The sequence below is a fragment of the Xiphias gladius genome, chromosome 22 (assembly GCF_016859285.1).
Source record: "Xiphias gladius isolate SHS-SW01 ecotype Sanya breed wild chromosome 22, ASM1685928v1, whole genome shotgun sequence".
Classification (NCBI taxonomy): domain Eukaryota; kingdom Metazoa; phylum Chordata; class Actinopteri; order Istiophoriformes; family Xiphiidae; genus Xiphias; species Xiphias gladius.
In genome coordinates this window covers 15,185,720-15,198,438 of record NC_053421.1, presented here as the reverse complement: position 1 = coordinate 15,198,438, position 12,719 = coordinate 15,185,720, and the positions used below count along the sequence as shown (strand labels likewise).

Below are 12,719 nucleotides of genomic sequence, written 5' to 3'. Positions count from 1 at the left end.
AACATGAATGAACTTGCTGATCTCATGACATAGAATATCTAAACCCTGAGGAACTGTAACCTAGCTTTGGTTAAAAATGTTATATTGTAATGTTGAGGGTGCAGCAACCGGCGAGCATTAATTCACCCACTTCAGCCTCAGTTTACACAAGAGGACAATCAGGCAAAATGCATAGCAGGCCTCCTTATGTACCGAACACACACCTCAGCTTTCCACACAGCCATCCGTCCAGGTCCAGGCTCTAATGGACACAGACACTCACAGTTCCAGCAGAGTTGAAGTGCTGATTAAGTGGAGATAGCATACTTTTAAATGTAATGAGGTGATTGATTTATGACCGTGCCTGTATATTGCAGGCATTACAGTATGTTTTCATTAACTGAGGAGTCAGAGCAGAAGTCACCCAGGTGTATAGTGTATATGCTTTGCCGCTGCCACCGTTGCCTCCTGTTGCACTTTGCACCAGGGCATTTTTTCCATGGAGACCAGTGAGAAAGTGTTTGTTCCTGTGCTGCTGTCTGTCGTTCCCGTGGCGACCAATTGGGATGCGTAGCTTGGTGGCAGCAGTGTGTAAAAATAGAAAGCAATCAAGGCAGCAGGGCGTGAAGCAGATTCATACGACTCCCAACAGCGTTTTCTCTCCATTTATCTCTCCTGCCTCTCTTCTTCCTCCCTCGCTCTCTTTCAGTCTACCTCACACCCACAGGATTAGAGGTCTGTGCCACGTATTAGGGAAAAGGGTTTTGCTGCTTTTGACAAAAGCCAGAAATAGCAACATCTGGCCCACTCTCCTAGCTGTGCCCCCATCACCGCTGCCTCTCCTCCTCCCTGCAGCGGTCCCACATCATAGCCCCACTTCTGTATGTATTGCTGTATGTTGTACACATTGCAAAAGACCTATTTAATTATTGATCAGTACTAAATAATTGAAAAAGGTTGGCTATTGCGTAACAAAAGGTTTACATAACTTCAGTACAGCTTTATGCTCTGGCTTTCAGTCAAAAGACCAACTTATCTATCCTGCTTGTTTATTTGAGTGTGTAAAGCTAACTATGGGATTCCATGTCCAAAGGGCCGATGGGAAGTCCATATCAGATGCGTTGACCTAGTGAGTCACCGCCACTGCGACTAGACAGGAGCAGGACTCAACAGTCAGACACAAAGGCATTTACTTGCATTTATATAACTGATGCTTACATAATTCATAATTAATTCCTTGACTTGATTCAACCTCCAACCTCCTTTGTTAAGTTCTTTTCATTATGTAATTTTTCCATTGGCACATCTCTGCCACATAAACACTTTTTTGGACTAATTAGTCAAATTGTCTTTTTTATCAATGTTGGCAAGGCTGTACATGTAACTACATTTAAGGACTCAGAGGTTATGTCCTTGATGATTTCTAAAATGTCATTTCTTTTTTTTTCTTCATTCTAAAGTGACTAATTATTTAGCAAGGGACTCAGTGGTCTGTAATATTTTCTTAGATTCAGGCCTAATCTACAGGTTATTGTGCAGGATTTACATCCTAAAGTACATTCTCAGTTTTATCACCAAATTAAAGGCAAATAAAGAACATAATAATCTCTGTGCTGCAGATTACCTTAACCATACTGAGTCCCTTGATATCAGGGTTTCATAAGTTCCTGGTTATGTCCCTGTCTTTTAGTTACACTCTTGTGTTGGTCCTTTAGAAACAATGGCCAAGGCAAAAGAAAATTCAGTGTCCTCAGAGTTGGCTTTGTTTTGGTACTTCAGGGATGGCAATTATTAGTCGTGTATAATAGTTTTAATGTGTAGTTGGGCGTTCCTGGAAAAGGACTCGGTAAATCTACCCTGGTTAAAAAAGGGTTTCGAAATGATTAATTGAAATTGAGAGTGAGATAACGTGCCAATATTTAACAATTGTCTTTAAATCCATCATTAAAACCAGTTGAAGAATGTAAAAGCAATATGTCTATTGCGAAGAATATCACGTCCGCTTTTCTGTCAACACCGATGAACTGGATTTGTACGTCTGGATCAGTTCAGGCCAGGCAGTGTGTGAGTGTGTGTGACTTAGGAGTACTGTGTTCGGACTGTGTATTCGGGTATCTCTGTTTTGCATTAGGAGGAGGGGGCGTGGGGAGAGCCTGAAACATCTGCCATGTTTTTGTGTTAGTTTAACTGTTGCTACTGTATCAGACTGTGGTCACCAGGGCGGCAGGTAGCGGACTATTTCACTTAGAGCCTGTGTGTTGCTCAACCTAATTTAGTCCAGATGAGGTGGAAATGGGCCCAATCCTGACTCATTTAATTTATCTGAAACCTGCTCTGAATTTTGCTTAAACTGAAATTGTTATGGGTCAAAGCGTGACAACATTGCTTATTTTTTTTTAATTTTTAAAAAAAATTTATAGTCTTTTATTTCTCTTTTAGTTTCCTCTTTTTTATGATGTTACTATTTTCTCTGATAATGTTCATTTCACTCAGGCTTCAACAAGGCATACTGTTTGACTCCATAAAAATAGCCACAGTACACTCACATGGTTATATAATTTATCTCCAGGTGAGATTTATCGCCAGATACTGTGAATTGAGACTTACAGAGAAAATATCTGTTCCCTATGTTTTAGCCTCTGAGCCCAACCTGAAGGTACGATCCAGACTGAAGCAGAAGGTAGCAGAGAGGAGGAGCAGTCCAATGCTAAAGAGAAGAGACGGAAACATCATGACTCCGTATAAGAAGAGGGCCCTGGAGCTCATGGGTGTGTAGTGGCTATTGATTCAATTTTTATTTTTTTCATGCTACAACATGTGTGGAAAATTATCTGTTGTTCAAAATGTTCTCTGAAAACAATGCAAGCCCTATATCCCGGTGTTATTATTACAGTGCCGGTCAATAATCAGCAGCTTTGCAATGCAGTAACATATACTGGTGATTGCACTTCAATGTTAAGAAAGACCATTGTAATCAGGCAGCCATGACCATACACATTAAACTGTTGTGAGGCTGCAGCTGTTATGCCAAGCCCCTGTGTATGTGTGTTTAGTGTAGAGAGTGAGCGTGCATACTGTGTCTAACTCTTTGATGTTTCCTAGACTCTACACCCACTAACAGTGCCCCTGGCTCTGGCCCAAGCTCTCCCATAGGGGCATCCAGTGCCTTGGGGGCTGAAAATGGACCCTCCTCTCTGCCGACTACCACAAAAACTGAGGTATGTTTATTAATCATGAACACTCTGAATGATTTGCAAAAAAAATAAAGCGAAAGGCTTACTTAAGATGCTGTTTCTGCACGGTAATCATGTGACTATCAAAACTATAATTTTATATCAAGGCACTAAAAGCCTGTCAGCCTGCAGCTATAAAAACAGCCAGTTGTCCTCTGTCTGTTACACTCCAATGAAAATGGCTCCCCACTCTGTCATTAAAGAGGCACAGCTTGACCCACAGGTTTGATTACTTGCGTAAGGATGACACATTATGCAGGAAAATAAACTGACTATCAGTGTTAAAATTCTGACCACAGACAGTGCAAAAACAAAAAGTAAAAATTAAAATTCTGCACATTTTTCTATCCAACATTTTTTTTCCAGATGTGCCGTAAAATCAGTTTAATGTTTTGCAAAAACAATAACAAAAAAACCCCAAAAAACTTTAGTTTGGCTGTAAGATTGCTGTTGGCTTGTAATGGTGTTTCTGTCATTTGCCTGGCTGCATGCCTGTACTGAGTTGCTCTGAGGCGTTTCCCAATAGATTCATGGCTGAGTTACTGACCAGAGTTCCCCTTGGGCCGAGCTCACAAAGCAGACCATTATGGAGGGTGGCAGATATGACACATCTCCGAACAATCTTAACAGAACAGCTGTGTTTTCCTTAACCATCGCTGTTTACTCTCCCAGGGACCTCCAGTGACACAGAGAGCGGAGAGACGCCCTGACATCGGGTTGAAGGTTGGGGCTTAGGGACACAGACGAACTGTGGAGTTTAATTGATATCCCAGGCACTGGTAGCCAAAGACACCCACATACTAACAACATAAACACACAGGGCTGCTATTGTATCAGCCCAAGCTGAGGCTCTCATGAAAGTCATTGGTGGACTGTGGGGCTGCCCGTAGACCTCATGCCTGTTGCAAAAGCAAGACGTGTTTGTGCACCGTTACATTAGGTATCCTTTTTCAGAGGGAACGGGTCCCTTGGGTCAAATATGGGCCGGATATCCACATACAGGTCACTGAGTACTGGTAGGGGTTGGAAGGATAAACATGGCTGTTCCAAAACCACATGCTGGTCCACTGCTCTGCTGGGTACAGGAAGTATGCCCCAGTGCTGATGTTCTCTGAGAGAGAAGCCTGAGGGTGGGGACTGGGGAATAAGAAAAGGCAGCAGGCTGATTTGGGACTGAAGAACCGAGGGTGGAGAGGTAGATTTAGAGGTTTGCAATGTTTTATAATAGCGTGTCATCCTCACTGTGCCATTCTGGGAAGCTCCAGGGAACTTTTGCTGCCTGCCACTCCTTTATATCATCCATCATAAAAACTCATACCTTTCCATTTGCAGCAAAGAGGGTTGTTGTTCGTCATAGTGCATTATGGTTTATGGCACTGCCCATGTTGCCTCTCGAAATTGTCCATAGTGGGATATCTAAATCTGTCACCTCCTCCTAAATCACTCTGTCTTTTGCCGTGTCCTGTGTGTTTGATGTAGAGATGGCCTTCACAGCCGAGATTATTCCGTCCTGAGGGCTCCGTGTCCATGCTGAGCTTATACACATCTCCCTCCTTACCCAACATCTCCTTGGGACTTTCAACCGCATCCTCACCCATTAGTGTGAGTACAAATTTCCCAGACATTCTTAGATAACCCGTATGTTTTACATGAACTCTTGCTTAATACACTGGTTTAGTCATTCAGTGATGGTCAGCTTTTCAACTCAGTCTGTAAGTTGCAAAACCTACCATCAGTGGCTGTCTGGTTTCTCTGTACGACCGCAGGTCTCTGACCTGTGGCCCCAAATGATTTTATCGCCTTTAGATAAATATTGTTCTTCAGTGTCTTGTGTCGGGTATGCTCTTATCTTCCCCTATTACCTCATTTATCACAGCTTTAAAAAGTCCAAGGCCACTCAAATGCAACTCCTGATAACGCAGCAGATGATATATCATCTTTTAGCTCTCTGTCACATTCCAGAGAGGCCTGTTCATCAGCTACAGTAATTTTTAACCATTGATAGCTTCTGATTTCAGCATATATTCATTCACAAAAAACAGTTGATATTATGAACTTGGCTTTTTAAAACGACTAGTTATAATCCTTAAAAAATGATCATAAAAAACTACCAATCGTAGTGCACAGCATGTGTAGTGTGAATTAACGAATAACCGTTACTTTATCATCTTTCCTTTCTCTCAGGCTGCCATGGGGTTGAAAGACAGATCAACAGAAATCAAGCATGGGCTGCCTGGGCATCTCCTGGGCCCTGTGCCCCTTCAGACAGGCCTGGAGTCTAAGGTGAGCCCCAGTCACCAGGCTCTCCTCCAGCACCTCCTCCAGAAGGAGCAGATGAGGCAGCAGAAGATCCTCTCCTCAGGTACCTTGTCTTCAAGCACCATGTTACCTTTCACTGTGTTACATTACTTATTATTATACTGTAAATGCAACAAAACTACAATATGATTTTAGGAGAAACGTAATACAAGTTTTGATTTCTTTCACGTCAAGGCCAAGGCTCCATGTCGTCCCACCCTCAGTCCCCTCTGGCCATGAAGGATCGCCCCTCCAGCAGTCGGCCTAAACTACCAAAACACCGGCCCTTGAACCGGACCCAGTCGGCTCCACTGCCTCAGAACACACTGGCCCAACTTGTCATCCAGCAGCAACACCAGCACTTCCTGGAGAAACAGAAACAGTACCAGCAGCAGGTCCATATAAATAAGGTATTGTGCTGTTCATCAATATTCACAACAAAAGGGATGATTTTGAATGTCAGATTGCTTTTCGCAGCATTCTGTGTTCCTTTTTAGGTCTTGTGAGATCTTATTTTTCTGCAGGGAGTCTGATTTAATCATTTTAAGCACACAAATGCTGATCTATTTTTAGCCTTTTGTAAAAGCATCTGTGGTAGCTCAAGTTTACAGACACGGGCCCTAGCCTGTTCTTCCCTGGAATCCTGGTGTTATTTCTGCAAAGCAAAGAACTTCTGCCTGACTTCAAATGGGGAAGAAATGCTTCCCCTGCACTAATTCTGTTATCATAGCTTAAGGCATCAGTGCTGTTCACATGCTAACTCTGTGAAATTCAATTCAAGCTAAGTTCAAATGAAGGAAAAAGTGCCCAGAATACATTTTGTTCCTCTGTGAAAATATTTGTGTTTCTGTTAGCTGGCCGAGATGACCTCGCTATACACAGAGTGTAATTATTCTGGTGAGGGACGCGTGTGAGGTGGCAGACACTGTGAAAGGCAGCATTGTTTGAGCTCACATACTGATGTGTCCCAACACCGGGCCCTGAAAGAGCCATGGGAACCATAGAGCAGCTCTTACCTGGAAGTAATAAAACACACAGAGCACCACAAGCACATACTGAGTTGTACAGTACAGATGTACGACAGTTTCTGTTTGAATTCCTCTGTAACACTAAAAGTAACCAACATGTGTCACTGCCAGGCAGCTGAAATTACTTTAATAATATCAGCTGTAGTTATTGAAAAGTACTCTGTGACGTTCATTTGATTTGAAAAGAGCTTTGGAATAATTGCGACATCTTGTCTAGAACCGTGTGAACAGGCCCTGCTGTGATCACTCAGGCCAATGAGATCGCAAGTAAAGCCTCTTTAAGTGGAGGTTATAAATGGCCACTAATCAGGGATGAGCCCTCAGTGTTTATTGAGAGGGATCTCCGAAACATTGCCCTAATTAATTTCCTAGCAGAGGCTTGTCTGCGGTTGTTTTTAAACGTCCTTTAGTGCCTGCAACAGTAGGGGGCACTAATGGAAATTTACAAGAGCTTAGGGATTTTAGGAAGAGGTATGAACAGTATTTACTAATGCCAAACTAAGGAGGCTAATTCTTATAGCTGAAGGGATATTTATATAAGGCCTACATTCTGTAGACAGTAACGTTTTTAGTTACCAGCTGTCGAGGGTAGGCGCTTCTCAGCCTGTTTATGGAGCCCTCTTGTGGTTGAGTAAGTGCATCATGGCACCATTACGGTGGTTCTGATTTAACAAAGATGCAAGGACAGTGAAACACCCCTCTGCATGGAGTTTTCTCTGTCAGGCTGAATCTGAACTCACATGCCTCAGTGTCTGGCAACAAATATTTAACAATTATGTTGCACTATTACTCCCTTAAAATCTAGCTGTTACTGTTCTTTAACCTGTTTCTGTGAATGCAAACATGCCGTTGACATTTTCAGGTCTCTCTCACTTCGTTCCATGTGCACCTGGAAATCACAAAGGATAATTGATAGTCTGTTTGAGTGGTGAAAAGATTTTTGTATAGGCAGAGGTGATGAAAATCTGAGCATTGCTGAGTTTCAGAGTATAGTTTGATGTGCTCATAAACTGTTGCCTGTAGAGAGGACTTTGGCTGAGTTTGATGCAGCAGTGTGTCGTGTGCTCTCTTGATATCCACTTTAGCAAGCCTTTACAATAACATGCTCCCTACACTGGTACCTCGGCTCCAGTGTTTGCAGAATATAACCACAGTTCACAGGAACAACTCAAGACAAGACCTTGTACATTTTGATATGTATTTTATAGAAATATAGCCAGTGAGTGACATTAATCCACTTACCCGGGGCAGCCACCATTATTGAATGTATGAACTCACATAAAAAGGCAGGAGCAATGGCTAAACTGTTTCCACTTTTAAACTTCCTTAAAATGTAGTTTTTAAGGAAGTAGCCAGTCAAAAACTAACCAGACACTTTATTAGTTTGACATTTCCCTTTGTCATATTATTAAAGTTATAGCAGCTTTGTTTTATACAGATATTTGCTTGCAGTTGTCCCTGGTGGTATAAATGTCAGTTTGTTTTTCCAGTCTCTGAGTCTTTTGTGTTTTGTTCCAATTCTAATTGTAAAATAAGAGCTAAGTTAATACACACATTTATACATTATTTATGTTGTTAGAGCGACTGTTAAGAGTTTGATTTGATTTATTTAATCAAAGATTTGGCAAAAAGGATATGTTTGAGTTTGACTTGTTTGTTTATTTGTCTGTTTTTCATTGTTTGACATCCAGATATCCAGTTTGAAAATAGCAAAATATTATTAAATTGCTGTGAATAGGCAGATGAGAACTGTACCTTTGCTTTTAAAAAGTGAAACAAATACTTCTGCTGCTCTTTGGATGTATTTACATGCTTATTGTTGATTATGTGGTAGACACCTCAAAATTGATATTTTTTGCTTTGCACTGATAAAAGTTTCATTGCTAAAGTTCATTGGCTGCATGATATCATCACTTATGTGGAGTCTATGTGTTTTGCAGCTGTTGTCCAAGTCCATTGAGCAGTTACGTCAGCCCAGCGCACACCTGCAGGAATCAGAGGAAGAGCAGGAGGAGCAGCATGGAGAGCAGACAGAGAGCATGCAGGAGGACAGGCTGCCCCCTGGAGGAGTCATCCGGAAGCACACGTTCAGCAGTAGCAGCAGCAGTGGCTCGAGCGGCGAGCTCCCCGACGCTCACTGTGGGGTCATCAAGGTCAAGGAGGAGCCGGCCGATAGCGAGGATGAGGCTCTGACCAATCAGAGCTTGGAGTCAGAGCAGAGCACCTATCTTCACCAGGTCAAAGGGAGACTGGTGATAAGAGCCATGATCTGAGAAGGGAAGAGGATGAGATCACACACTCGCAACATTCGCAGATAAACAAGTCTCTACAAAAGTGCATCTACATCCCTAACCACACACACGCACACACACACACACACACACACGCAAATACACACATATACACGCACACAGCAGCCATTGCACAGTAGGCCAGCTCTCCCTGTCACGACATATGACCCCTTTTCACTCAGCTGCAGCCTTGCTCATCCCATGCTCTAGGACTCCCTGTTTGTGATCTTTGTGCAGTGATCTCTGTAAAATATGTACGTTTCACTTTTGTGTATATAATATGAAGACAATTTAGACCGTTCTTTTTAAGAGCTGCTTTGGTCATCGAGTGACAAAAAGTTGTATGTACATACTGTGGATTTAGCATCAAAGATGATTTCTAGAGGGAAGGCTGAACAGGTGTACAGCTTTGAAGAGCCAACTTATGTTCCCATTGTGTACATTTTTGCCATAAAATATTTGAATGCTCTTCTGTCCACTTCAGTGTTGAGAATTATCATAAAGTCCTGACAAGTGTGTTAAAGAGTTTGAAACACTACATGCTCTGTTGTTCTCAGAAATCTGCGAAGATGTTCCATGTTAAGTGGTCTCAGAACTTAAATAATGAACATCTGTCTTAGAGAGAATGTATACTTAAACCCTTACAGAGAAGGCTCCCTCAGGGCAGACTTTTGCACTGGGAGGGATATTGCCATTGGAATATGGTCCGCTGCGCATATTGCAATTTGAAGGATAAAGCGCTAAATCCCCGCTTGGGTGTGCAGGCATCTCCCAACACATCCCGAGTCTCCATGTCTCTCTCTATCTCTGAGAAGTCCCAGAGCCAGGGCCCTGTGTTAAGCTGAGCTCTCCTCCCTCTCTCCCTCTGGGTCCAAATCAAAGCTCGGGCCGGGTTCCTGCCCAGCTTTCAGCAGAGGATACAGACAGAGGGAAAGGGAGAAAGAGAGAGAGAGAGGGCCGGGCAGGAAATGCCTTCTAGAAGCCAGGAGTTGGAGTGATTCATGTGTGCAGGAATGTTGAGAGAGGAGGACCTAGGGTTGGAGGAGTCCAAGGGGCCAGGCTTGAGAATTGATTTACTGTCAAGGCGAATTACAAAGTGAGTGGGGATATGGTTAAGGGAGTCCTTTTTAAAGGGAATCGCTTCCTTCGTATTCCCTAGTGGCATGGTTACCTCAATATGCAGGTTTGATGTTACTACAATAAAAAACCCTGGACGGGACCTTGCTTCTTTTTGTTTTTCAAGTCTGTTTTCCCCTGAAAGTGCCCACTGCGACATGTATAGTCTGTCTTAAAGTGATCAATCAAATGTATTGCATAGCTGTAAACCTTCCTGTTTCATTTGTACCGTCTATTAAATGTAAAAAAAAGCTAGTATGAGGTTCTGTGTTTGGGTTCATGTGAAAATCAAAACTGTCTGTCTTATGCTGTACATTCAGATTGTCCGGTTTTAATGTTTTTAGTGTCAGTAAACACAATCAGAACAATGTGAGTCTTGTTCTCTTGCTCCTTTCTTTTGGTTGTAACGAGAACCCCTTTGCTGTCGGTGGGGGGGTGGGGTGGGGGGGTTTGGGGGGGGGGGTTGTGGGTCCTGTGGTCTGTTCATAGCAGTTTGCAGTTTTCTTCTCTATTTTGCCTTGTGTGATAAACCTTTCTTTTTTAAAATAAAGTTCATTTACCTCTGATGCTCTTGCATTTTGCAGATCATTTATGTATTTTCATTTCATTATGAGGAAAGAAAGCAAAACAGACCCTACTCCATGAAGGCTTTGGAAAAAACCTTTCAAAACGTTTTGTCTTGTAAATTCACAAATGACACTTGATGATTTTGAAATTAGCCTCTCAAATGGGCTGCCTAAATCATTAGCTCAGCTTGCTTTTCCCACACTAGGTCCTATAACACAGCTCTTTATTTCCAGGGAATCTATGTAACCCTTTAAAGGGAGCTTAAAAGGCTTTCAAAACGGTTCTTTGATGTTAGCAAGCAAGGCTTCTTGTGGCAGTATTAGAGCAGTCAAGATAAGGTGAGCTGCGAGTGAGTGATATATGACTTATGTGGATACTTTCAAACTGAGCTTAAGCAATTTCACAGCAAGCTTAGGTCATGGGACTGGCCTGATATGCTATACACGCAATGATGAGACTGGAAAAGTTCACTCATAGTCTAATGTTGCTCTCCGTAAAACTCCACTCTGAAAGCTTCTTTTTAAATGGCAAAAGCGACCAAGTTATTATTGTACCAAGTTAGAAGGCCTCCATGCCTGTGTTCTACACAAGTGATGGTTCAAGTAAGACCTTCAATAGTATATTATATAAAACAATACATTTTATCCAAACAGGCACGCTTTTTCATGAAACTTTGATGAGAGCTTCTAAAGTATTTTCATAAAGGTCTAGAGTTACTTCATATTAGGAAGTATTTGAGTTAAATTAGACACTGACTCTTTCGTAAGTAGATTCCATCTGTATTGGGCTTCAGGCCGTTGTGATTTTAAATGAGCTGTTACAAAGGCAGAAAAAATAACGAAGCCCAAATCCATCTGCACTGCCCCTCCCCAGCTGTGCACAGAGCCAGTTGTAAAAGCAAACAAGTATTTTTAAAGGTGTAAGGAAGTAACGAAGACATAAGCCCACCTATTTCCCCTGAATGGATTAGACCCTAAGGGAGGCCTGAGTTTTTATCACCTACAGTCTTATAAAAAATATAACACTGTATGTGCACATACATACAAGGAAGAGGGATAGATGATGGTGGTGATAACTTTGCAGAGTCTAAATTCTCAAGGCGGCAACTCAAATGGCTTTATTTCTAATGCACGCGGACCTGCCAAACAATGAAATAATGTCTCAGTGTTCTGAAGCCACTGAGTGAGAATAGCACAGTCACAGTAAAATGCACTCTAAGCACGGCACTGCTTACAACAGTTAAAACCCAAGGTTTATATTTATTTGTACCACAGGAACTTGACCTAATAGCTCAAAACACATCCATCAGAATTCAATGGCTCTGTCAACTTTCTATTAATGGTGCAAAAATACATTTCATAGTTGAGAATGTAAGAACGTAGGTCCTTGCAAAAAAATGCATCCAATTCTAAGTTTAATTTAATCAGGAAATTAGTCATACTGCAACTATTTTAGCATTACCAAACATGGAGCCCCTCTGGTGTTCATCCTACTGTAGCCTACTCATCCGACTTATACCAGAAATCCAAAGTGAATGCAATCAACTGCCATCGACAACTGCTCTCTACTGATTGAAAAAAAAACAAGAATAGCTTGTATTGCCGTGCACATGACAACCTGAACCGAGGAGAGTAAATATCAAAAGACAACAGGGCTCTCACTGGCAAATGACAAATCTGCATCATTTCCATTTCTGCTTTATCACTTAGTTCATCCGCTTCCAGTATCCAGCCTCTTTGAGTTTCTCTCTTCTGCAATTGCATACTTGATAGCAATCACAATAATTTGAAAAATCTCACTTTATCCAGAAAAATAACCAAATGTTCTGTACTTAAACCTATTTTCTCTCTATTTTTGATATTATGTACCATGACAATGTTTCTGTACTTTCTGAACACCCTGGAGTGGCACTTAAGGATACTTACTGTGGGTTATTATATAAATGCATGCTGTGTCTTGTGGGCTTTTAAGGTGGATATTCATAAGTGCTACAGCGTCAGATACTGTGCATTCAGACCTGGTGAGGGAGCTTAGGTAAGGGAAGTTTGTTTGCACCGTCTACTGCACCAGCCACATCATACGAGTGACGGATGGACGGATCAGTTTATTAGCACTCTGCTGAACATACAGAGAGGATACATTGCCGTCGATATTTGGTGTGACTCTGCTACTACTCACCTGACCACAACCTGCAATAACGTCCAGAA

At 42.0% G+C, this 12,719-nt stretch overlaps 1 protein-coding gene across 5 annotated transcripts in view; it reads left to right on the top strand.

The window, feature by feature from the left end:
* hdac9b (histone deacetylase 9b) overlaps window positions 1-10,367 on the top strand; it is a 42,750-nt gene extending 32,383 nt beyond the window's left edge. For all 5 annotated transcript variants that reach the window (XM_040118908.1, XM_040118905.1, XM_040118904.1 and 2 more), the window contains 6 exons: window positions 2,616-2,747; window positions 3,082-3,197; window positions 4,692-4,814; window positions 5,397-5,574; window positions 5,706-5,920; window positions 8,479-10,367. In XM_040118908.1, coding sequence (XP_039974842.1) covers window positions 2,616-2,747; window positions 3,082-3,197; window positions 4,692-4,814; window positions 5,397-5,574; window positions 5,706-5,920; window positions 8,479-8,811 — 1,097 coding nt within the window. In that variant the 3' untranslated portion in view covers window positions 8,812-10,367. The remainder of the gene's footprint in view (window positions 1-2,615; window positions 2,748-3,081; window positions 3,198-4,691; window positions 4,815-5,396; window positions 5,575-5,705; window positions 5,921-8,478) is intronic.
* The last annotated feature ends 2,352 nt before the right edge of the window (window positions 10,368-12,719 follow it).